This window comes from Perca fluviatilis, chromosome 13 (assembly GCF_010015445.1).
Source record: "Perca fluviatilis chromosome 13, GENO_Pfluv_1.0, whole genome shotgun sequence".
In the NCBI taxonomy this organism is placed as follows: domain Eukaryota; kingdom Metazoa; phylum Chordata; class Actinopteri; order Perciformes; family Percidae; genus Perca; species Perca fluviatilis.
This window is the reverse complement of record NC_053124.1, coordinates 6,828,044-6,855,236: the sequence shown is the minus strand read 5'-3', so window position 1 is coordinate 6,855,236 and position 27,193 is coordinate 6,828,044. Positions and strand designations below refer to the sequence as shown.

General features: G+C 41.2%; 1 protein-coding gene across 8 annotated transcripts in view; it reads right to left on the bottom strand.

The window, feature by feature from the left end:
- The window catches only part of phactr4a (phosphatase and actin regulator 4a), a 40,120-nt gene that overhangs the window by 6,162 nt on the left and 6,765 nt on the right, over positions 1–27,193 (bottom strand). For 2 of the 8 annotated variants that reach the window (XM_039819856.1, XM_039819855.1), the window contains 6 exons: positions 12,355–12,525; positions 12,180–12,260; positions 10,932–12,071; positions 4,667–5,062; positions 1,367–1,498; positions 267–843 (listed from right to left, as the gene is read on the bottom strand). In XM_039819856.1, the coding sequence (XP_039675790.1) occupies positions 267–843; positions 1,367–1,498; positions 4,667–5,062; positions 10,932–12,071; positions 12,180–12,260; positions 12,355–12,525 (2,497 nt within the window). Of the gene's footprint in view, positions 1–266; positions 844–1,366; positions 1,499–4,666; positions 5,063–10,931; positions 12,072–12,179; positions 12,261–12,354; positions 12,526–21,258; positions 21,504–23,514; positions 23,678–24,091; positions 24,137–27,193 lie in introns of those variants that run through there. The other 6 variants (XM_039819857.1, XM_039819858.1, XM_039819854.1 and 3 more) reach the window with 6 other exon arrangements.

Sequence of the window (27,193 nt, the reverse complement as noted above, 5' to 3'; positions counted from 1 at the left end):
ATCATAGAAGGAAAAGCCAATTTTCACATTTAACCTCCCTACCTTGAGATTCCATGGACTACAAGTGGCAAGCCATGTGTTCACTCTCAGTAAGGCTATATGAATTTAACCAAATCACATACAAGAATTCCACAAAGTGAACTTCTTAACAATGGGTGAAACTAAAGAAGGCTCCTCCACTTTCAAATCAATGATATTTTGTTATACATGTAATGTACAGTATTTGTACATTACATGTATAAGTGTGTAAGTGTACAGACACTTACAGCCTGAGAGGTTCGATGGAGATAGGGAGAGAGTGCCGCGAGTTACCCCCCAGCTCAGTGAGGAATTCTGGAGGAGACTCAAACAGGAGTGAGTGGGCCCTCTGGGAGCCGTCGGGGTTGGCCTGAGCTGGGCCGGGGCTGGCCAGGGCTCTCTGGATGAGGATGTGTAAGGGGATGGCTGGATGCTGGCTGGGAGGCTCGGTGGTTGGGCTGGGGGGATCCGTCTGCACAGTGGGCACAGGGGCGGAGGAGGTGGTGCTGATTGGCTGGAGTGACTGGACCCTTGGAGGAGACGGAGGTATGTGGGCCGGTGGTGAAGGCAGAGACTCAGCGGAGGTCTGAGGAGCTGCTACATTGGTCTTGTCCTCAATTTTATCTCCTTTAAGGACAGCAGGGGGCATCGGTACAGGGGCAGGAGCTGGGACAGTGGTGGTAGACTCTGGGTCCTGACTGGGAGGAGAGGGGTCCACAGAATGGCGCTTGGCGACAGGGGTCATCCTCTTTGGCGGTGTCGGTGGCGAGCGCTTAGCGGGTGGTGGCACTATGACGACACCGCTGACAGGCTGTGAAAGCTCAGCTGTTTTAAAAAAGAAACAGAAATCAATAAGTCATATAAAATTATGCTTACATACATAACCTGCAGTCAGAACATGAAGATGCACATTCAGTCTGTAGCAGGGTGAAATTAGTTTTATAGATAATCGGAAAGCAAAAAAAGCAAATATGTCAATAACAGCTTTAGTTTGGGAGAAAAGATGGTCACATTACTGCCAAGCCTCTTGCTGAGTCAGTGGAGGATGACACACACACATATGAACACACAACTGTATCAACAGACTGTAATGAACATCCATTGGGAATAACAAACGCATTCAATGCACTCCAGCACACTACATGTCGATTGACAAATTACAAATCTCCATGCAATGTTTTCTTGTTAGTTGAGCTGAAAACAGCTCCAGTGGCAGCAAATCACATGCAATGCAGTATTGGTGTTAACACTGAGGGGAGGTATCCTATGTGATCTGAAAGGGTGAGTCGATGCAACCAATCTGCAGGCTCTGTTAAGATGGATTGCGATGTGGTGTCCCGCTGGATACCTGAGCAGGTCTGGACCGCTCTGTGCCGCAGGTATACAGGTAGAGAAAGGTACAGGCCGAGCTCACTCTGGCGTCTCCAGCTGGTCCAGTAACAGGGCTGCCTGACCTTAGAGCCCCTGTTCAATGAGGAAGCTGGCAAACATGAGTGGAGATATCAGGGATAGGGCTGAGTTTACATTCCAAGCTGGGAGAGAAATACAAGGGGGTGGTTTGGGATCATTTTTGTCTTGGTTTGACACTGTCCAGAAGCAGAGTATACATCCATCCCTAGCTGTCAAACAACCTCTGAGGAGAAATAACTCAGTTTCTGAACATAAGATAAGAAATACTTACGTTGGTTATGTAAAGTACCACTACAGTGTGATATTTCCCACCGAAGAATAGTGTTTGAACAGTTTTCTGACATTCCTGCTCATTATGTAAAACAGTTCTTCAGGGAATGAATCACAGGGAAACCCGTTTCCCTTGTTTCAGCTTGTTCATCCCTATTAGAGCTAGACCGATAAATCAACTGATATCGGCTTACTGCAGATATTTTGTATATATATATCAGTTGAAAAGTAACTAAAAATTGCCTTGCACAGAAACACCAAACTGGGTTTGAAGAAACTTAAACTGTCAGTTACAGAGTTTCTCCACCAGAGAGCACTGACAAGAAAGAATTTTCAACTGTAAAATATCCTGCTGCTCAGTATGTCAGTTACAAATATAATGGCTCCATACCAAGACTGTTACTATTGGCTGTTATTATTAGAGTTCTCAAACTCACAAATATCAATATCGGCCTTCAGAAATTGAGCATCGTTCAGGCTGTAGTCCCTATGATGTATTCAACATTAAATCCTATTTTGTAAAAAAAAAGGTTAAATAAACTTGGTATACAAAGAAAGGTAATAAATAAATAAATAAATAAATAAATAAATATGTATTCTACAGGGATTGCCTGCATGAGGTGTGTGCGTGCGTGGATGCACCAAGTTTAAACAGTCCAATACACTAAAAACACAAACAATGACAAAGTCGATTGTCAATGTAATCTCAGAAAGCAAGCTACTCTGTACAGACTGTGACCAGAAGAGCATGAATTGAAATGTAGCATATGTATTAGAAACCTCGCCTAACAAATGGTAGTGGAATGTGCCACCGCCACAGGCACGCTTCCAAAGAGACAGTACTGGGATGGGCTGTAAACAAGAGCAGCTGTGGCATGCTGGGGCTGAGCATAAAGGATGCTAAAAGCCAATCAGGTTCTATCTAACCTCCAGGGGAAGGGCTGGCATTGCATAAATGGTGCAAAGACAAGCCGGTGCGTGTCCTCTCTTCAGAGACTACTGGCTGTACAGACAGAAACTGCACACTATGGTAGCACAAAGAGAAAAACACTTACACAGCAAACACCCACAGCCTCACTGTGATACTCTGCTTAAGTAAGATTTGGAAAAAGACTCGCGATAATAATGGTCAATACTTAAAGAGCATTGAAAATGTACTTTCTGGATGTTAACAGCAGCATATTCACAACTTATAGTCCTCTAGAAAATGAGCAGTGTCACTATTTTGGCTATTTAACTAGCTGAAACAGTTAGAGTTAAGAGTGAGGCACATTTTTATTTTTTAAATACTGTACTTTCAAAGAACATCTTGCTCTGCCACGAACAATGTCTTCTCACTTCTTCATTCACACAAACAACAGATGATTAAGTCTGTCACACATCACAACAGCCACACCACAACAAACAAAAAGAAACAGCTGCATCTTTGAAATAGGTGTGGGCACAAACCTTGCACAACCAACATACCATGTAAATCCCAACCATGAGTGACACCTTGCAACGGTTTTGTTTATTTGAATGATCAAAAATATAATAATATTTTCAGACTGAAATAAAGACTTCCCTAATCACAAGTGAGGTCAACAATGCACTGGTGTATTCCACCTGCAGAAGTGACCTTACATTTGAGTGTAAGGCCGGTTACACACTGGCTGCGTGGCGTGAGAGTGGCGTTTCTGTTGCATGTCAGCTGCGCGGATTTTTCTGTCTTTACACACCAGAAACGTGTCTGATAGGGTGCTGCTGCTGCTAGCCTTGTCTGTACACATGTATGTTTCCCATTGATAAAATAAAATACAATGTTAAACATAAATATATATATATATATATATATATATATATATATATATATATATATATATATATATATATATATATATATATATATATATATATATATATATATGATTTGATTACAGCAAAGACAACGTCGGCAGTATTGACGGCAAAATAGGCTATTGACCGGTGCAATATTAGAAAATTTATTTTTTTTTTTTTTTAAATTACATTTATATCTGCATTTATATCAAAACCTAGAAACTTTCAAAACATCAACATGTCATTTATTAATATGTATTCGTGTCTAAACGATATATATAAACATCTTTTCCTATTCTATTTTGCCTGGAAACGCTTCCAAAACGCTTGCTTGTCACGTGAAAAATAGGCGTCCGTTCTATTTCTAGCAGGCATGCATTTTTGGCGCGGCTCGAGCAGGTTAACAGGGGAGCCGAAATATAAAACGGACACGCCACGCATCTCTACTTAATTGGAACATCATTTGAGATAATGTTATTAAAAAGAAGCAAGATGAGAATGACTAATGTTAGTCATGAAGGGAATTCATTTTATTTAATTAATAGGCATTTGGGTTTGTTTACTGTAGGCCTTTGGATTTAATAGATAACATAACAGAGGTGGACTATTAAATTGTAGTGTGGGTAATTGAATTGTAATCCAGGTACATTATAGCTGGAAAAAAAGAACAAAGAAACTTTACAACCGAACTTGACAATGTTGAATCTAACTTGTGTGATGCAACCTGGCCTTACTAAGTCATCGCTCCACTACGTTAAAACTACTACAGTTGAATTTTGACATTGCTGGTGCAACAGCATGCTAACTCAAGTGTCAGCATCTGAGCATCCCACAGGTACACAAACCCCACCCCCAACACATTTTTTAAACTGGCAAAAACAGCAACAGTATTTTGGGTTGATGCTAGAATGGCCAAGTGGTCTATGGCCCTCTGTGAAGGTGATTGAGAAACAATGGAATCACACTGCATATAAAATGCTGGATTTAAACAAAGATTGAATGCACAGTTTCCCTTATTAAAATCCTACAAAGCTCTGGAGGTTGCTTGACTAAACACATAAAGAAAGGTACACAAAGACCAGCTGTTTAAAGACCGAGGCTAATTTTATGGGTCCAATAAAACTGCAGAGGCAGACGCCGAAAAACTCACCGAGCAGTGCAGGGTTGCTGTTGCGGTTGGTGGGTTTGGGTGGAGGGACAGGAGGCTGCTTGGCGTGGGGAGGGACAGGGGGTGGCGTGTCAGAGTCGGCGGGGGAAGGAGCAGCGGGGGAAGGAGCAGCGGGGGAGAGTCGCGGTGGGTCGTCAGATATTAGGGAGACTGTCCTCAGCGGCTTGGCCACAGCTACAGCAGCAGTGGAGGAGGAGGAGGAGGAGGAGGATGAAGAAGAGGAGGATGAAGAAGAGGAGGGGGTTTGACTCCTGCTGGACTCAGCAGAGGGTGCAGTGAGGAATTTGGGGGGAAGCAGAGCATGTTTGGGCTGGGGAGGTTCCTGCCTAGAGTCTTGTGGTGGACGAGGATCAGGGGCGAAGCGGACACCAGCGGACTCTACAGAGGGATTATACACACAAACACACACATTAAAAGGAAAGGTCACAACAGCAAGCTCTCTTGTGCTGGTAAACTAACATCAGGGAAACACAAAAGGGTCATCACATACAGTCAAACACTGAAGGAGAAGCTGAAGGTGTTAGTGAATAGGGTTGGGTACCAAACTCGGTACTTTTTTGGGTACCGACCTAATTTCGTCGGTGGCACAGAGGGCCAATTAACGTTAAATAAAGCTGTGCCAAATTTCGATACCTGAGAGCACGTAAGCGCGAGATTAACGGTCCTCTCTGCATGTTGACAGAGAGCGGGGGCTCAGCTCTGACAGACGAAGGTGCAGACGAATGTAAATGGACTGTTTTTATATAGTGCTTTTCTAGTCTTAACGACTACTCAAAGCACTTTTAACATAGTACAGGAACCATTCACCATTCACACACATTCATACACTGTGGCAGAGGCTGCCGTACAAGGTGCCACCTGCTCATCAGGTAAACATTCACACACATTTACACTCCGATGGCGCAGCATCGGGGGCAACTCAGGGTTCAGTGTCTTGCCCAAGGACACTTCGGCATGGAACCGCAAGGCCAGGGATCGAACCACCAACCTTCCGATTGGCAGGCGACCTCTCTACCACTCTACCACCCGAAGCAAGCTCGTCATCCCCGCAGTTTTGTTCAAGTCACAGTGAGTCACGGCAACGTCGATAAAGTGGTTGCAAGTGTGGTTACAGCTTTCAAAACTCCACGCAGACAGCGTTCGCTGCAATATAATATAATGGCAAGGCGAAAGCGGTCACGATGCTGTAGAAGTTACACTTCCTGACACGACAGTGTTCTCTGTGCCCTGGTGACTGACTGACAGGCTGAGGTTGTAAAGCAAGGCAAGGCAACTTTATTTATAGCAAATTTCAGCAACAAGGCAATACAATACACTTAACATAAAACATTAAGGAGCAATTAAAACAAAAAAAAAACAATTTTTTTTTATTATTATTATTTTTAAAATTGAAAAAAAAAAAAAGTTTGAGTGTATCCCGAATTTCAGGTACTGGTACCGATTAAAATGTGAACGGTAGCCAACCCTATTAGTGAACCTTGTAAAATTAGCAGATCAATCAATCAAATTTATTTATAAAGCACTTCAAAGCAACCAACGTTGCACAAAAGATCTTCAAGAGCTTACCCAGAGGGCAACTCTGATCAAGGTTCTACAGTTATTAGAGGGTGAGAGGTAACATGAATAAGACCATTAAAAGTTCATAGGCAGCAGACATGGAGAAAGATCAAAGACACACAGAGCGGTCCTAATGATTTGTTCTTCCCTCTTTTCATGTTCACCTAAATCCACATATCAAAGCCTGATAGTTACTGTTTCACTTTGTGGAGGCTTTCAGATTGAGCTTGTTGGCTTCATAACCCCTGTCAGAATTACTGTTCAATCATTTACCCAAAATGCCTTTACAGCACCATCAGGAGACTTTGGTTTTCACACGTGTTTGTATTTCATCATAGCAAAACATTCCCTGACTGACTGACTTACTAGGAAAATGGTTAGCAGTATCCAAGAGACAGGACATCTGCATGTTATCTCACATGTCAACCTGCCACAACAAAAACAAGTACAAACATGACAAATGTTTCATCTACTGACACTGATGAATAATGCAGTGTACAATAAAAATACAATCACCTCTCAACCTCCAGGCTGAGGCTATTTCATACATACAAGTACATGGAAAACTGGCCAAAGAAGGAGTTTTTGACCAAAAACAGCCACACTAGTCAATGTTCTGGACACAAACCTGCGCTTAACTGATATCTTGTCATTTCTATTAGTCACGTAACAATGTCTAATTTTCTCTACATAGTACTAGCGGACCCAAAGTTGCTGCTTATCATACTGATACAACGGCCATAGTGAGACAGGCTTTGCATGTAGTTCAGTTAGGAACGCGGGATCCGATTCACTTTGAGATTGTGAGATTGCCTTGGCCATCACTACAATAAATGTTTGACTGGTACATTATTATGACAGGTTGTACATTTATTATATAACTGAAGTAACTGTTAAAGGTTAGGTTTACATTTTTTTTCAAGTCTGTCTAAAAACAATCCATACACGTATATATGTGAACATTGAAACCGTTTTTGTTGGTGTAATCATTCCTCCGGTTTGCTTTCAATGTATGTGATGGAGAAAAGCATCCTCTGTCCTCATTCTGGCAAAAAAAAATACATTCCAAAGAGGGAATTTTGTTCTAGAAGGACATTACCATTGGAAGACAGCCACTTAATGTGATTAACTCTAACAGCTGAAGTCTCATACTCGCTTTAGATAAAGTTTGTTGCACAGAACAAGGAACGCACCCTTAAAGATTGGGCGTTTCTCATTCCCAAGAATGCAAAGAATGGACCGGTGTTCTTGGGGAGAACGTTCTTGGAAAAATGAACTTGCAAGGTCATGAGCATACAGAGCGCTGTTGACAGTTTGAGATGATGCGTTGTTGCTAGTATTTCGCACCAGCGCAGAGGACGCAGTGCTCCAAAATAACAGCAAGAAAGCAGAAATGAAAACCAATACCAACCACTTTATAAACTACTTAAACGAGATAGAAGATAAAACATTGTGACCAATGTTTGTGTACTTTATAAGACACTGCATGGGGTAGCTCCAACACCACTTAAAACACTTATTCTAACAGTTTTTCTATTACAGTAACAAAAACGTGAAAAAAAAAAAGCCACACTCTGAATGGATATGCACTGGTATGTGTCCTTATTAGTGTTATGTGGAATTATCATTTTTATATTGTTATTACTGTGCACAGTATACATGCCCAGGGACAAGAGATGCAAATTGGCATTGGAAACTGTAACTTTGGTGTCTCCCCTTCAAGTCCACACGGTTTTCTTTATTCACCTAAAAAGTTATCAAAAGTGAATTTTATTGATGAATTAGCATACAAAACAAAACGTCTAGTTGTTGGTCTGTCTCTGTACCAGAAACACAATCCTCGCTTGAATGTGGAAAAGAATGCTGGGATACTGGTGCTGCCAAGTTCATACAAGTTACCAACCGCTGCATCCTTGGTAAAAATGGGCTTGTCAACATCTGGGAATTTTAACTGTTTAACTGGGAGGAATGCGAACTTGTGTTGGGACAGTACTTTGGCCACCACAGATGACGTTTCAGAAGGACACAATAACACCAGTACAGACAATAATGCAGATTGAGAAAAGCCCAGTCTTTCATTCACTTCATGTTAAAAGGGTATGAAGGGAAGGTCTGAAATGGAAATGGCTTTGCGACCCAAGCACGCGTCTAGTTCCTGAAAAGAAGACCATTGCTATGCTATCATTAATTTTGTTAATTGATTAAGTTTAAATTTTTTTATTGGACTTAGAGAGCAGGATTGTCATGAGAACCTTTGTTCTAAAAATGGTTTTGCTAGGTCACTAAATATAAATGTGTGTAAAGATTACAGAGCCTCTTTATTTTGCTCTTGTCTGTTGTTTTCACCATCAACAATCTCCACCAGCATTTGAAACACGGTCATACTTCTCTGTAACCAAGATGTATTAACATTTTGGAGATGCCCATCAGCTCTGGTGGCAGCTTTAGCTACAGAGCCTACGCACATAAGCAGGGCTCCAGACTAACATCTTTCCCTAGCACCACAGTGGCCCCCAACTGAAAATGTTAGGGGCGCAACCATAAAACTTAGGGGCACACACCGTAAATCAACATGCTAACCAACATGCTAACCATTTCCACTGTATTACTAATAAACACTTTGATAATAGAAATTACAATGTGCGGTTTCAAATTTAGTTTCACTTTTTATTGTGCACTTTTGAAGATGCAACATAAAAGGTAAACTGACAGCACCATCGCTGTCATGACAGTACAAATATTAAAAAATATATACCAGCTCTAGTCTCCAGTCTACAATTACAATGAATTCACCTTAAAATTAAAAATGCATTGTTTGGGCTAATAAACTAAATTAAAAAATAAAACCCCTCCCTCTCTCCTCTCAAACCCATCCCTACAACCTTGAGTTGAATAATTATAAATTTCTTACTCACTGTAACTTGTATTCTTTATTCTTTTATTCTTGTATATTCTTTGTATATTATTCTTTTTTATTTTCATCATCACCGTTTTTAATTGCTCTTTACTGTTTCATGTAAAGCAATTTGAATTGCCTTGTTGCTGAAAGGTGCTGTAGAAATCAAGCTGCCTTGCCTTACAGCCTCAGCCTGTCAGTCAGTCCCCAGGGCAGATAAACCACAGTTGTGCCTGCTTGTCAGGAAGTGTACATCAACAGCACCGCAACCGCTTTCGCCTCGCCGTTAATATCATATCGCAGCAAACGCTGTCTGCGTGAAGTTTTTAACAACTGTAACCACACTTGCAACCACTTTGTCAGCATTTCCGTGACTCACTGTGACTTCAACAAAACTGCGGAGTAGTTTGCTCCGTCCGCACCTCTGCGTGTGTGTGTGTGTGTGTGCGAGCTCCAATCTCTGTCATATGCAGAGAGGACCGATAAGCTTGCCCTTACGACCTCACAGGTACCGAAATTTCCACGTTTAATGTGTAAAAAAAAGGGGGCAAATTAACTGGTCGCACCTGTGCGACTGGATGTAAAATTCTGTCGCACACTCTCAAATTTTGGTCGCAAAATGCAACCACTTGGTCGCAGTCTGGAGCCCTGATAAGCCCTATGTCCATGGGATTAGTATCATCTGGGGATTTCGTGCGATTTAGAAATTACCCCCCACCACCACATCTGAGTTTCATGTGGCGCATTCGCACGGAATAAGCAAAGCCTGTTTTTACTGACATATCTGTACCCCGAGAGTTGGGTACCCGGAGGCGCGCGGAGGATGACCAGGGCGAGGCCGCCGCACCGCACTCGAGTCGGGGTTCCGTATCTTTCTGAGCCAGGCCCGGTAGAGGTTACCAGAGGAGCAAACCCTACCCCCGCCACGGCGGCACCCACACTGCATCATGCGTCAGCCCTCGGACGAAGCCGCGGGGAGCGTGTCGACTCGGGGACGGAGGTCTCCGGTCAGGCAGTTGCCCAGACTAGGTTGGCCATGAAAGGCGGCGTCGCCACGATCCCATATCAGTCTTTGCGAGAGGGACAAAAAAAAAGGCGCACAGGAAACAAAAGCCTTGAAAAATGATATATGACCCCGCCAAATCAAAGACCTGTCGATTTGCATGGGACGAATATTATCACAGGACCTCGGTGTTCAGTGAAATCTGGTAGGTCCTTTGCAGGGAAATTTTTACTTGACAAATTAAAGGCATGGTCGATTTGCACGGGATTAAGATTACAGACAACCTCCGTAATTATTACAAATGACTAGAGGTCACCAGGTAATACTAATCTAGTGTGAATAGGGCTAAAGCCTATTTTAAAGGTTTGCACTCTGCATGACTTCCTACATTTTACAAACCAAGTAGTCCTATATGGTCAAATTCTATTCTGTTAAAAGTCATTTTAGACCTCTGAAAAGCATTTTTAACATGGTTTCTACCCTTAATTTTAAAAACACTATCAGACTTTAGCCAGACCAACAGAAACCCCGATATTTAGGGGAACTAGATATAAAACAAAACAGCAGCTATAACTATCTACATAAGAAGAGGGTCAAGTTTGTGTGCCTCATCCAGTTACAATCAACTGTCAAAAAGTGTTAAGTGTAAGATAATGTGGCTCCTTGATTTTTCTCGACTTAGAGTAGTTTCTTAATTGTAACTGCGGCGTTGACTGTCACCAACTGGCAGGTTGAAAGTAAAAAAAAATAAAAATACACAGGCAAGGTTAGCAAAATGTAAGAGAGCTTACCTGAGCGTTCTCTGAACTCTGCAGCCGGGTTGTATCTGGGCAGGGTAGTTCTCTTGTCAGCCTCGGAGGCTGGGCGAGCCCTCTTGTTGTCCTCAGAGGAGCTCTTCTGTAGAGAAGGCCGCAAGTCCATCTCCGAGACAGGCCTGGCGATAGGCCGCGGGTCAGCCACAGACCCCCGAGGCTCTGGCTTTTCTCTCCTGTCCTTTTCCTCCCTCTTTTCCCGATCATCACGTCGCTCTCTTTCGTTCCTCTTGGCCCAGTCGTCCCATTTGTCCCTTTCCTCTCTCCTCTCTCTGTCTTCTCGCCTGTCTCGATCATCTCTCCTATCCCTATCGTCTTTTTCCCCTCGCACGTTTTTCCTCTCCCTGTCTTCATCTTTTCTGTCATCTCGGTTTTCTCTCTTTTCCCTCTCAAGCCGCCGATCCCTATCTTTGTCCCTGTCGTCCCTCTTTTCTTTATCATCACGTTCCCTGCGTTCCTTCTCATCCCTGTCTCTACTTTCCCTCTCGTCGCGATCTCTGCGTTCTCTCTCGTCACGATCTCTGCGTTCTTTATCGTCGCGGTCTCTGCGTTCTTTCGCGTCACGATCTCTGCGCTCCCTCTCATCCCGATCCTTCCTTTCCCGCTCCTCGCGATCTCTTCTTTCCCTATTGTCTCTCTCTGTTCTTTCATCCCTCTTCTCTCTGTCATCTCGCCTTTCTCTCCGGTCGACTCCCCCCTCTTTTTCCTTGTCCTCTCGCCAGTCCCTTCTTTCTATGTCTTCCCTGTTCTTCCTTCCTCGGTCCTCATCTTTGCCATCTCTCCTCTCCTCTCTGCGGTATCTATCATCCTGCGAAGGTCCTCGGGGTAACGATCCTACTTTCTTCTCAACATCTGATGGCAGACGGCTTCGTCTGTCTGCGTCCACAGAAAGCCGTGCGTGATTGTCCACATCCAGAGGTGCCCGGTTACTTCGGGAGGCATCGGACGGCGCTCTGCTTCGACGTTCGTCTACTTGGGGTAGCCTGAGGGTATTCACCTTGATTTCGGATTCCCCTCGAGACACTCGCACCCCTGGTTCAGACATCCTGTCCACGTCCATTGGCACAGGGTGCCCATTTTTTACTGGTGGAGCTTTGGAGTGGTTAACATCATTGATCTCTGTCCCATAAAAGACACAAACAGTGAAATACAGTTAGTCTCATAAGATATGGAGCCAATTCATCCACAGAATATTCTTTAACAAAAACAAATAAAAGCGCAACCTACCATTCTCTGGTAAATCCTTTAAAACTCCTCTGGCAATCAGCTCTTGGCGACTTTTTCTGACAGAAATCCTTCTTTCCAAGACTGAAAAAAGAAACAACATATGTAAGGAAATGAGCATAAAGTAGCACACAAACAACAGGGGGAAATAAGACCCTAACCCTTATACCCAGCATACCTATCGATGTTTCAGTGAACTTTTCACTTGGCTTCTTCTTTCTCCATTTCCAGGGCTTGAAGATATTTCCCATTTTGGAGAACTTGCCTTTGCCCTTGGTTGGAGCGGGTTCCCCACCAGAGTTTCCTTCTTCACTACCTGTTGTGCTGTGTTGCAGGTCCACCTCATCGTCTGTATGAAAAGGACAGTGGCAAATTACAGATGACTCAGAGTTTGACTCATGGAAAATATTTTAAAAAGAGGAATTTCACTTATTTTAGGCCTTATTTTACCAGGAGGTATTGGTCTATATGTCCACAGAAGGCCAAAGCAATCAATGAAAACAATATAAAACATAAGATCAATTTGCACTCTATGAACAGTGGCACGTCAGTTTCACATTTCAAAAGCTGTGGCTGAACAACATTTCAATAATAAAGCACTTCAGCATTTACTGCTGATCCCACACATTTACTTTTGCAGAACAGAACAGTTCATTGTGCTCATGTGACTGTACCGATAGGTCCCTGCTAAGTTGAATTGACAAACCCAGATATTGTTTAGGCTTATCAGAGAATTCTTGGCAAGCCTCTACTACAAACTGGGCACAATGGAATTTAATCTTCAGTCTCACTAAATGTCCACATCCGGACAACAACTGCTTGTGGCCTGTGACTATAACAAACAGTTCAGGAATCTTCTGTTTCAGTGCAGGGTGAGTGATAAAGTCTTGAACACTCGTTGTCAGGAGGGCAAAACAAAATGGTAAATTAGGCACATTCTACATTCAAAATGAAAACCATATTTCTTTAAGAGCTTAGACCACTAATTGAGCATGCATGAATTATAGGACAAAAACAAACAGCGTTATATTGAACAAATCAGTCAGATATGATGACTTCATGACATGGCTAATATACAGGCAAATATAAACCTGATATATTAGAATTTCAATATAAAAAGGTGCATGCCTATTTTTGAGAATCTACAGACAATCTAAAATAAAAACAAAATTGTCCATCTTTTCTGGCTGCAATAGTCACAAGTTTAGATTCTCGATCAGGTGTGCATGTCTAGACTTAGGCCAGGGCTCCAGCTCTAAGCTGCCGTTTCAATTATCAGTCACAATAAAAAAGGACCAAATTTCAAAACAAGGCTGGCCCAAATTCCGCTCCTACTGCCGTAGCTGTCTCAACTGTAACGTAAGAGCCAGACAGTGAAATATGCGCATGACTTCTTCTGGTATTTATTACAGGGTGGTGTGAATGAATGTGATTTTTGACATAGTATTAATAGGAATAGGATCATAGAATACCCTCTGCATTTGTCAGGTTCCCCATCAATGTCAAAAGTTTTAATTATATTTTTTTCAAAACCAGACTAATCACTATGCAAAAAAAATCTAAACAAATAGGCACACAGCTGTGACAGAAACCATGACTCAAGTTGGTCTTATGCTATTGAAAATCCTAAGACAGCAACAACTGGGTGTGAAACCACTATTAGAATTCTTAGGTCATGAGTCGCATGGCAGCAGTTACACAACACTGTGCAACATGGCAGCAAGCAGAGAGACACGCAGAAGGCCTACAGTTGAAGTACAGGCAGGAGGGAGGAGGACTTTTTCTAAATTTAATGTACATGAAGACAGGTGAGCTCATTTCTTTTATTTAAGCAGTTACATTGAGCATCATTTGACAGTGTGAAGGTAGACTCACATTCAGTTATAATGAAAAAGGAATGTGTGCAATAGGAGTGGCATGACTCGAACTCAACGATTTACTTTTATATTAGCAGTCAGTGACTTCCATAAGTACATACTCATAGCGAAATGACACTGTTTAGGAGGACAATAAATTTTTTTTAAAAAATAGGGTGAAAAATAAAAAAAGTAACTTACACACATACTGTATAAAAAGGTCAGTATGTGTTTGGCAGATTAAATACATTTCTCTCTTTTATTTGGCACAGTCATTTGAAAAAGACTGAAGGAGCTTTTCAACGCACAGCCCCTTCTTTGGTACATCTGCCAATTAGGAGTGACAGGACATCGACTCTGCTACGCTATCATCACTGACTGCACTTGTGATTCTGTTGCAGTGGAACAGTAAGCTGTTAATACTAAGGTGTAACTAAATCACTTCTTTTAAAATCCAAACAATATAATGAAAAAATTAAATATCAACTAGCTGCACTTGACACAACATAATTAAAGAACCCAACCAGTTATCAGTCAGTTCATTATTCTTACATTACTACAGTGATCAATGTCAGACAAAGTCTAAGTTGTAGTTATTAGGATGTAAGAAACAGACAAAAAAGGTGAAATTATTGGAGACAACCAGCATAAACAGTGGAGGCAAATTGGGTTGTGAGAGGCAAGACATGAGAAACGATGAAAAACAAGGTGAAAAGATCTCCGGGTTCTTTCCAGCAGCACCATAACTGACTGACTTCAGCTGAACAGCATCCGACAGAGGAGAGGGTAACCTGTCTTACCAAACACTGACATGATGTTTTATGTTACCGGTTTGTCACACACATGTTACACTGATGGAATAAAAAGGTGGATTGTTACCTTTTACAATCACTATAAAACCCCATACCTCGCGGATTAGTTTTTCAAGGCTAGAGATAAATGTAGCCAGCATCATGAGTCAGAAAGGAACGCTCAGGACATCAGGCTCCTTCGGAAAAGCATCTTTTTTTTGTAAATTGAACGGTGGTGTTAATGATTAGTACATGGTTCATTGATCAATTACTAGAATTTTATCAATCAGGAATATACGAGCGGACGGTGATAATCTCCAGAAATAGTTTTATTAATTTAGTTTTTTCAGCAGCTGTCCATTTCCATACAGTTGAGATAAATGTGCTGAACGTTCAGTGGGCAACCACAATCATACCACGTGCTGTGGACACAATATGTGTAGTTTCCCATATGTCAGACAGGATAGAGTGAGCTCACCCAGACTGCAGTAAGCCCCTGTCCTGCAGCTCGTATTTCTAACCAGCTGATTGTAGCGGCTTCTTTTTCTATTCCTTGTTGCAATATCTCTGACAAAACTCACCTGCCAAATATGAAATCAACACTGAGTTACAACTCACCCCTAACCACTAAGATATGCTTCAGTTCTTACACAAAATAAATAGTAAGACTTAAGTATGTTGTCAAGAGAATGGGGCAACCTATTTTAGTTTACACTTGATAAAAGTCATTTGTGGGCTACAGCCCTTTTTTCATTGATAAATATTTGGGTTAGGCTCAGTTTTAGGTGCCCTTTATGTTTAGTCTAGTCTCGCTTTGCCAAACCAGGCCAGGGTCTGGCTAGTCCAAGTCCACACAGCATTTCGGGTTGGGAGAAAAATGTGCTCCGGTTTATTGGCATTTCTTTAAACCAATCATAATCGTCTTGGGCGACGCCAAGCGCAAGACAGAGCCAAGGTGCTCCGTTTCCTGGCAGTAATTCCACTTTTACAATTTCCTATGCATCAGATTTCAATTGTTGTTATTGATGCATATCATCCAATTACAAAGCAAGAAATCCTCATTCATTTATTATCTACAGTAGCAAGCAATGCCAGCTATGGGTTACACATCACGTTCACATCCAGACTGGTATTTTATTTCTAAGCCTGTGACATGACAGCCCGACCAACACAGCATTTTTGAGGCAGACACCGATATCTACCTATTTGGGAGTTTATAAGAAGTGATAACGATATATTTGCCGATAGTAATTGTTTTTAATGTGAACACACAATACAAAATCAACAATCTTGATACAGATCTTAGATTTGTTTTATTTCTTTTTTCTTTAAAATCGTGATAGATACATACCAATATGACAGTATGACATTTTAGAGTGTAAAGATTAACTTGTCAGTGCTCTCTAATGGCCACGTTATTTCTAAATTAACTCAACCCTTCTCTGTGCTGCATTCTTTTGCTACTTATCGGCCGAAATAAAAACCAATACCAATCTGAAATAAGATAATATAGGCCAGTATCTCCCTGACAGATTTCAAACTAATATTCTGAGACTAAATAACACCCATTCACATAGAATGCCTTCATCTGTCAGAGTGGACAACTGCTGACCATGATAAGCCAAAAACATCTATACTTTCACTGTCAATGTAAACGTATTCAGTTCGAACCTACCCCTGCAGCAATGGTGGCATCACTACAGAGCACAACATGTAAATTAACTGGGGTGCAACGGATCACAAAACTCACGGCACGGATCGGGTCACGGTTTTGAGTCAGGGATCGGATACATTTTCGGATTAGCACAAAAAAAGGGGGAACATATATGTATTAATACTGTAATAATAAGTTTTAACAAGAATAACTTATTTCACCAGTAAATTGCTGTTACACGACAAAAACAAATGAGAAAAGGGTATTTACAATAACTTTGAATGCCTCACAAGGTTTACCAGTTTTAAGTAAACGCAACCTTTAGTTATGTCTTGGGTTGTTTTTCCAATACAGTTTTTCCGACAACAGCAGTGACCAAGTCTTTAGGCACCGGTGCCATTTAGCACCGGATTTCAACATGCGCCGTTCACATAAACAAAATATTGCATTGCCTGTATCTTTTAACGGCAACCCTCCATAGAGATTTATCAGCCTACTTTAAGTAACAGTGACAGTAAAAATGTATTTCACACTATTATTATGGTTAAACTTTGCTACCGATCCGCGGTTCACGTGCATTCCGAACAGAGAGCGTTGATCCACACAGACCAAGGACCAACTACGGTCCGTTACACCACTAAAATTAACTGGCAGATTAGTTCCAACTTGTGGTACAAACATGACATGAGATATATTCAAATTACTGCAATGCTACACTGTCATGTATCACATGGCAGGACAGAAAGATTTGTACTCTTCAGCCTTGACCTCTGTTTTTTTAATTGGCCCTTTGTCTTCACACTACTGGGAGCCAATAAAGCTTCAGAAAGGCAGGTTGGATTAGGCTGTATGTCAACATATGTCAATATATTATTTGACATTCCTTACTTACTGAAAATCCCTGTTCATTACCTTTAATGTGTGATTATGTTTTTCTGATGCAGTCTGGCACACATGTATATTAATGAGTTGAAACGTTTTTTTTTTTGACTGATAGACCCACAGTTTGGTCACAGATAAAACAAACACATAACATACACTGTATATTATACGTGCTGGTTAACTGAAATTCAAAAAACAAATGTTTGTACATGAAAAACTTATCTGTATGAAGTGAAGCAGGCCATGTGTGAAAGCCTATGATGAAAGCAGGCATACACAGGTCAGTGATCTGTGTTCAGTGCACTGGCCCTCACAGCTATTCCTGACACATAAGCTAGACACCGGTGGGTGTTAAACTGGTAAGGGGTGGGGTTGCAGTGAACTGGAGTGCTTGGTGGCAACAGCGTGATGTGGTGACAAAGGGTGTCACGATTCTCCAAATCCTCGATTCAAATTACATTTTCGATTCTCTTTTATTTTTATTTTTTTTAAAGCACAGGTTGCTATGCCATTTTTAGACTAGACTTGTATGTAATATAATATCTGACCTTTGTTCGCAATGTACCACATTACATTAAAAACATTTATTAACAACATAATTTAACAATAACTAGGGCTGTCAAACGATTAATTTTTTTAATCGCGATTAATCGCTGAATTTCTATAGTTAATCGTGATTAATCGCATGTTTTAAAATTCTTTTATTTAGCATTTCAGAACTGTTTTTAAGTACATATTAACAATGAAAAGTAATTACCAGTGTATCTTGATTGGGAATCAAATGAATGCAAAGAAAGTTACTTTATGAACTTGACTTTAAGATTTGTATTAGTTTATTATTTATTTACTGTAAACAAAAGAAGAAAAAAGAAAAAAAAGAAGGGTACTAAACAACAGTCAGGAACTTGTTTATTGTTAAGGCCAGGGTCAAAATTTGTTGTTTAATCCAGCTGCTAGCTAAAAGGTAGGCTAACGTTACCTGCTGTCAGGTGTAGTGTAAAGTCAGGTACCGAAATGAAGCACCGAAATTTTCATTCTTATTCGGTCTCGTTACTGCCGTTTAGGTCGAAACATTTCGGTACCCAACCCTACTTACCAGAGTCAATATAGTGTGCAGTAACTTCTAAATAATTGTGATTACTCACTGACGTCCAGTGATCACCGGTTGATGAGACAGCGTTTGCACTTTGGTTTCAATAACAGGTCGGCGAGTAGCACTCTCCAAAACAGTGCTTTGCCTGAGCCCACTAGCATCAACCTGAGTCACGTTAACTGGACTATGCTTAGCTCGTAGGTGGTAGCTCAAGCTTGACGTGCGTCGGTGATATTTTAATTCGGCTTTACACAATGGGCACATGGCTTTCGATTTGTCTACGAGCCGCCTGGGAGTTTTCTAAAATAAAAAGCGGCATTCAGAATTGTGTTGCTGCTGCATTTCTCCATCATGCCTGCAGCAAGTAGTATGACAGCTTTATGATAAGTAAAGGTGCGGCAAAGGGTCAAAATAGTAGCATGTTAGGCACGACGTGAAGCCGAGTGAAGTGAAAATAAATTAATAAATGGCAGCATGCGATTAAAAAAAATGTACGCATTATGCTCGGCCCTTAATCGCAACGTGATTAACACGTTAATGCTGACAGCCTTAACAATAACGTATCTTCAGTCAATTGGAAACTTCTGAAAAATGTTTACCGACAATCCTGAGGGCAAACACTTCGTAGCACACATCAAGTTGGGGGCTAATTATTGCTAACTAAAATGATAGTTAACATCAGTAAATAAACATAAACCGTTAATGTAAGTCGAAACTGCCTGCAAGCTTCTCCTGTACTGTATGGTAATTCCTCTACTATGCAACAGTAAGTCACGTGGTTATGACACAATCGTTAGCCTATTTTTACAAAATCGCCTGCTACGGAGCCATAACGTGAGATACAAGGTAATGGAGCCTTTTATCCATTGTCGTGTTTCTTTAGAAATAAACAGTGGACAAATAAAGCTTTTAGACGCTTCAGATGTAAAGTTATTCGCTGTCAAAATGAATGGCAGTCAATGGGATGCTAATGGGGGGTGAGAGCTAGGTAGCATCAAAATGGCGCCATAGGAGGTACGCATTGTGGAGAAAGGCTTATCCCCTTGTATTAGGCAACGGTTATGGTTGAAGACGACGGTCGCAGCGCTGCCTTGAAGGCTTAGTTGGGGGCTTAAAAAACCATCGACCCAGCACAGCAGCTGAGCAGACCGATAGAGTCGGCATTCCGCTAACTTGTTACTCTCTCTAGTATAACCAATAAAAGCTGCTCTGTTTAGGCTACAAAACATGCATGCAGGCTGAAATTCAACAGTGCAGTTTTGTTGGGATAAAGCTACACGCACATAGCAGAGCTTGCAAACTGTAGCTATTTTTGTCGACAATGCAAACGTCAACATAACTCGCTGGAAATCCAAAATGCTTCCACACACTTCAGTGAAAGAGGAGGGGGCTCAAGTTCTGTCGATGGGTATCCAGTAGTTGCAGTTGCCATGCTCTCTTTTGACTGGCTCTAGCTAAGTTACAGGAGGTTGACTGACTCGCAGCACTTCAACACGTGTGTTTCTTTCCACTTGACAAGGCGACCGGACGTGACATGGGGGCGTGGCAGTATCGACGATTCCATTTTTTTAATTTGATATTCAAGATTGTGACTTAACTTCGGTGACACCATTAGTGGTGACCTTGTACAGCGGAGCATGACAATCTGAGACGGCTGTTTTTCACAGAACCAGCAGAGAATTAAAAAGGCACCGATCCCTAACAGAGGCGGAGAAAGACAGACGGTAGGAAAAAAGCACTACAGTGCTCCGACCAAACACTATAAGCCAGGCCTCAGGTACGCATTTATAAAAGTGACTTGAAACAGGAAAGCTTATTATAACAAAACCTGAGACTGAAGTAACAACATTGGCTTCTGTAAATGTTCAGCCGTTTAAACTCAAAGGAATAAAAAAGAAAAGAAAAAGAAGCACAAAACCTGCACTAACCCAATACCCTGCAGTCCTCGGGTCCCCATATGACTCTTGCCAATCACATGACAATTTGACACCAACTACACAAGCGAGCACACCCGAGGCAAAAATACATTTTGCATGGAGTGCGAATATGTAACGAAGAGGATGTTCTCATCTTACTCGTTTCATTTAGCCAAGAGTGTTGAGAAGTGTTTGAACAGAAGCCCTACAGTAGTTTAAAATACAAAGCAAATATTGATCCAACAAGTTAGTCAGGCCATGCCCAACAGCTCAGTGTCGGAAGATTAAAAGGCTGGGATATTATGCAGAAGAAAAAAATGACAGACAGGAGGTGGCCTGCGTTTCATAGATGGTGGATTCCAATAGCTGCAAGCTGTATGTTTAAAAAGGAATCGTAGAGGTGCAAATAGAACTTGAGAGAGAGGATCCACCTTTTGACATCAAAAACTGGTTCTGAATGTTTGAACAGTTATTAACTTAACCGGCTTTAGAGTTTACAATACACCTGTGGTCCACAATATGACTTGAGAAGCCAAATCGTTTATATATAAAAAAATAAAAATAAATCTGATCCAAATAGGGAGAGCTGGTGCCAGTTGGTGCCTTGCACCCTCAAATCTTGGAGCGCTGAGTGCAGACAGAAAGAAGTTTGTGTGGCTTCTACATTTCACAATCACCACATTCCATCTGCATGCATTCATCTATACCTGTCTGTGCCTGTCGCCTTCCAGTTTCTCTCTGCTTTAACAACAACTGCATATATTATCCTCTTGTTGGCTTTCCATTCTGCAGAAATGTAAACATGCTGGCCAGGTCGTTTCCCCACCAAAAAACAGTAAACATGTTCACGGCAACCATTTAGTGCTACGCCTCTGGTCTCTCCGACTCACCCGTGTTGTGTTGGGCTGGTTGCTGGGCCACTGTCTCAGTGCTAGCACTGTGTCCCATGCTACGGCTCCTGTCCCCGCTGGCCTGCCGGGCCCTGCCTCTCCCGAGGCCCGCGGCAGGAGAGCAAAAGCTAAAGCCACCTCGCTCTTCTCCAATCAGACATAGAGCTCCTGTAACTCAAGACTGTCTTGACTGCTCACTTGCGCCGTTTGGTTTCTCTTGTCTCACACTCCCCCCTCCCTTCAGCCTGTGTGATTTGGTCTCTCCCTCCCTTCCTCCCTCCTTCTTTAAAACACAAAACACACTCACTCCCTATGTTCCTATGTCCCTCCCTTCTTGGAGCTCTGACTTCATAAATAAGGTACGTGAATAAGGTAATCCAGCAGATGCCGTTCATTCCTCAGAGCACATTTTTCCGGGGCAAAGTTCACAGCGGGCGAGGTTTGAGGTTTGGCCAGTCCAGCCTTGAGGGATTTGCGATGCAGTGGGCCCCACGCTAGCACCAGTTCACAGACTGACAAAACTACTCCCCGAAGGACGAGGGGCGGGCTCTGCAGGGTGAGGTAACTCGAGAAGTGGAAGGTGAGCCGGGCCAAGGTGGAGCTCAAAGCCGGAGGAGAGGAAGTGACACGGCGGCGGTGTCCAATGACTCTCCAGGGTTTGTCCTTTAAACCATGAAACGCATGTGCGAACGGCTATCACTTTTGTTAGAAAGTAGCAACTCTCGTTTTGCAGCCACACTTAATTTCTTTGACTATAATGGGTACGGATGTCCATTACAACTTCATTGCCATTGGTTTTAGCTACTTCCAGAAAATTTGAATTGTGTCTCTTAAAATGCAGACAAATTCAGATAATCTTTACTGGAAACGTCTGCTCTTTGCTTTTTACATACTGTATCTCTCCCAAGCTTTTTGCTATACTGACAAAGTGTCAAGCACATAACACCTGAGCAGACACAAGGCCAAAACTTGTCTAGAGACCTTAATCTCACGTACAGTACATGCCCCATGCACAGAAACAGGGCAGCCAGACAGTCTGTGTCTGAGCATTTCTATCAGAGCACTGTGTGATTAGCTTATATGTAATCAGTGTGTGGGAGTTAGAGGAGGTCCTTCTTGTAAAGTTAGAGATAGTAATGGGAAGTAGAAAAATCCTACTGCTAATCAGACAGAACTTGGTTTATAGAAACTGATTCAAGTCTTTTCAAGAGGACAAGACAGTGCAGTGTAATAACCCGTTTATGGCATTTATTCTCCATAAGGAGAGAATGGAAAGATACTAGCATTAGTATCTTTCCATAAAGTGTAGTCTTGAGTAAATGTATTCCACTGTTACTGCATTAGGATGTAATCAAAACAAAAGTGTTATTTTAAAAAAAACGGTCCAAATAGGAAGAGGTTTGGCAAGCAATGATAGAGTGAGCTATACAGCACTGCCTTCGTAATATGCTCCATCACTGTTGCTCCCTCTGCAGCCCAATTAAAGCTACAGCATGAGAGCACAACTCTTGACACAGGAATGCGTGGAAGGCAAGACCACAAGCCAGCCTTTTGGTAAACGGACAGTAATTAGGACAATAATCCAGGAAATCATTGGTAAATAGAGAGGGATCACAACTTAGGACATCTTCACATTTTTTGACCCGTCATGGCACTGAAATCCTTTTCACTCGTTCCAAACAGCAGCAGCAGATGGAGACAAACGCTCTTTTTTTTTCCAGGCTTGTAAACAATCCACTCTTAACCTGAGAACATTAAGCCCAGCTCAACAAAAACATGACTCACAAAAACACGTAACGCAGGCCAACACGCTAGATGGCTCTTCCCTTTCGGATCAAAATACAAACACATGTAAAGCCTTCTAGCTGCCCCTACAGCCATGTCTCCTTGTCCAAAACACATTACTTAAAAATAAATAAAAATCAGCCAAGGAGGAAGTCCAGTTTATTTTTACTGCTTGACCACAAGGCCAGGCAGAGATGAGTAGATGATACTTCCCTCAATCTGTCCCTGTCACAGCTCAGTTGCCTTTAAAATGATAATGAAGCCATGCCCTGTCCTGTCTTGGCATTTCAATGAAGAAAAACAAATGATAATTAGCATTCAATACAGTCTCAACCATGTTATAACTCGTATTTCAACAAAGGCTATATTGTCGTCCGAAAAAAGAACACTATTAGTTTGAAGGAACTGAAAAATAAATCTTCCAACATTTAACATCCAACAACAGACACAAAGCAGGCTTACTGTACTCACAAATATATTCAGATTGAACAGCCATCCCAGGTATTTTCCCCACAGATGTCGCAAATACACTACAACAGTTGAGCCTAGGAACAGAGATCCTCCCTGGGCTACGTGGTATGTGGAGGTCTGTCAATGATCGAGGACAGTGGTGAAATAGACACAAGGCCACGAGTGACAGTGACAGAAACCGGCAGCTCTGCTAACCTACAGGTGTGTCCTCTGGGTGAGGGCCAATCAGATAGCTGCAGTGTCAACAGCACAATGCGTCACAGGGCCAGCCCCTTATTCGACAGCTTCATAACCCAACACTTTGTTTGATGACTCACCACTTTCTGCCATCACGATACTATGGTTAAGATAAAACCAGTCTCACTACAGCCAATATTTGTTATACCTTTTATGCAAAGGCATAAGTTTGGATTTTTTATATTTTGATGATTTGTTTAATCTGCTGACATATTTATCCTGCATAAAACTACAAATATATATATATATATATATATATATATATATATATATATATATATATATATATATATATATATATATATATATATATATATATATAAAAATGAGGTTTCCTTACCAGGATTTTCCATCACAGTGTCCAAACCTCAGCAGTTAGCAGCTGCTGAAACAAATGAACAAATGGGAGCATTATGAAATTTATAAGAATAATTTCAATATTATAACTTACAGAACACAATAGATTACTTCAATACAACATGTGGATGAGTATAATTTAGGGCTGTCAATCAACTTAAATATTTAAATCGCAATTTAACCGCATGATTGCTTACTTCGTACTTAATCGTTATGTATGCACACTTACTCGTTAAACATTTTTTATCTTTCCAAAATGTACCTTAAAGAGATATTTGTCAAGTATTTGATTAGTCTTAACATGACAGTTGACAAATATGCTTGCTTGTCTATTTTTTATTGGAAATTAATTTAATTTGTCCAGAAACCCTCTTAGCGGCGTTTTTTTTCTTTTCTTTTTTTAACCTTGAAAATCAGTTGAAGTCCGACATATTTAAATCCCTCAAGTCTGGTGAAATAATTCCCTTTACAGTGTATGCAGCCGCCTCGTCACCTGTAGTCACCACTCTGTCTTACTCAATGTCCCGCCCACAGCACTTTTACTCCAGTGTTCCCACAGGTTGAGAATTTTCTCGTGGTGGTGGGTGGCGCGGCGTGTGATGGCTGGGTTAGGTAATAAACTAGTCAAACAAAAGGTTTATAGACTATTTATTGAAAACAATGATTACATAACATTAACAGATCATTTAGAAAGAAATGACTATTTACATATTAAAACACACCAGACTAGAAGATGATAAAGATGATGTGTAGCTTTCATATACTTTGACTATGAATGAGGCTTTACTATTTTGTCTTTTCGTCTTTGTAAGTTAGCCCACCCAGGCACATTCCAATCAATCATGTTGATATGGCAAATAAGTATTGAATCTTGAAAAATATACATATTATCAGTACATGAATAACAGAGTGGGGCTGCAGTGTCTCCATGCTGTGAGCAAGTGTGTTCTATAATCACCTTATATTAAAGTGCTCATATTATGCTTTTTGGCTTTTTCCCCCTTTCCTTTATTGTGTTATATATAGCTTTGTTGTGCATGTTGTAGGTTTACAAAGTGAAAAAGCCCAAAGTCCACCCCAAAGGGACTTACCATCTCCAACAGAAACACTGTTCACAAACTGCTCCAAACAGTTCTGTTGTAGTCCAGCCTTTACTTCAGAGACAAACGTGGTCACTTTGTAACACACGTTATAATGCTCGCCTAGCTGCTAGCGTGGCACGCCCTCATACTTTGCTTCTGACTGGCTAGTAGTCCTTACCTAGCTACTGAGCATGTGCGACTCCCAACAAAGATGGAACAGAAGTGAGATGCCTCACTCTGTAGCTAAAACAGAGAGCTCAACACACAGGGTGAAAAGAGGAGCTGCAGCAATGTGCAGTACAACAAAAATATGGTGGTTTTTGAAAATGAAACCTTGTAAACCTATTCAGATTATATGATGCATCGCAATTCTAGCTTGAAAAATTATGGCTCGGTGCAGAAAACTAAATTGGAAATTAATGATAGAATTGTATTCTTATTGACAGCTAGTATTTGAGTGCCTAAACTCATTCAGTAAGAAATATGGCCAATGAGCAACCACTGGATGCTTACATTTTTTCAAAAATAAATATATTCCGCATTTACACGTCTTTAAACTAATGGTACCACACACAAAAAAATTCTGAGAAACTCAAACTGCTATTGCAAAGTACCCTTCTGCTATCTACACACCCCTAATCAACACATCTGAGAAATTACACCAGCTTTATGTTAACACAAAAAAAATTCAACACAACTAGGGCTGCTCAACTTAGATTTCTTTAGTCAATTAGTCATGTTTTATGCTTTTTTCATGCTGAATGACTTATTTCCAAGAAACGTACGAGCACATCTCTGGTAAACAAGAATTAAGGGTTGACATTTTACCTAATAGATATCACCGTGAAACCTACTTTGATTACTTTCATTAAGGCAATTTTTTGTTGTATTACACGTTTTCTGAAATGTGTTTAAATATGCAAAAGGAGGAATTATCTTATTCAATATATGCATCCTTTTGCATGACTCTTTGCGGAGAAACCGTGACTGGTAAAACCGTAGCTGGTGACTGGTTTTCGTTTTCGTGTTTGAGCTGGGTTTCTTGGACTAACAGCTAACTGCAAGTTGGATTTATGGGTTTGCGTCACTGAAGATAACGTCCTGCTGCACGTCCACATGAGCTACCATCAGGCCCGCAACTTTTTTGTTTTTTTCTCTCTCTGGGCGTGTGTGGGTGTGTGTAGGTAGGTAAGGGTGTGTTAACACAGTGGTTTAATAGGGTTTGAGTAAGTTTTACATTGAAACTGCTGTAAGGAGGAATCATTTTGTGTAGCTGGAGTGTTTTAAGTGGAAACTGATAGAGAAACGGGTAAAGGGGTAGTTGTGTGAAATATAATTTGAAGAAATATTGCAGCTAGCATATTTGAAAGGTGTGATTTGTGTTATTTTTTTTTTGTTATTCAATCTAACAGCTAAATAGTATTTGTACATTTAAGTTATTGTTCAGTAAACAATACCTTTTTTGTTAAAGAGTTGTCTGGGGTCAGTTATTCCAATACAGCACTGGTTAAAAGTAGGGTGGTATATGACTTCAAAATAGGTAAACCTTCGTGGTAGCTACTTTAAAGAAGTTAACCCAAACACTTAATCATTCCAGTCTAAAGTACGTATTGCAGCTTGGGCATTGCACTTGACAATGTAAGTTTGTCAAGTCAAATATCCTATATGGCATCGTGATATTGAATCGAAGACCTGATAATCGTAATCAAAAGATCAGTGAAGATTCACACCTCTAGTAGAGAGACCTGCACATTTAGTACAACAACCTGTTTAACATTACATCTGCCCAATACAGTGCAAACACACAATTTTGAACGTCCTGTAGCTTTAAGACAGAGCAGCTGGGCAGCAGGAATGATCATAGTGTCAAGATCAGGACCACACGCACATATAAGCAACTGGCATTGACAAACAAAGTAAATTAGGGTTGTCTCTCCCAGTGAGCTTGACAGTTACTTTTCAAATTGTCAAATTGCCCTGCTTGTAATTGGTCAAAACCAGTA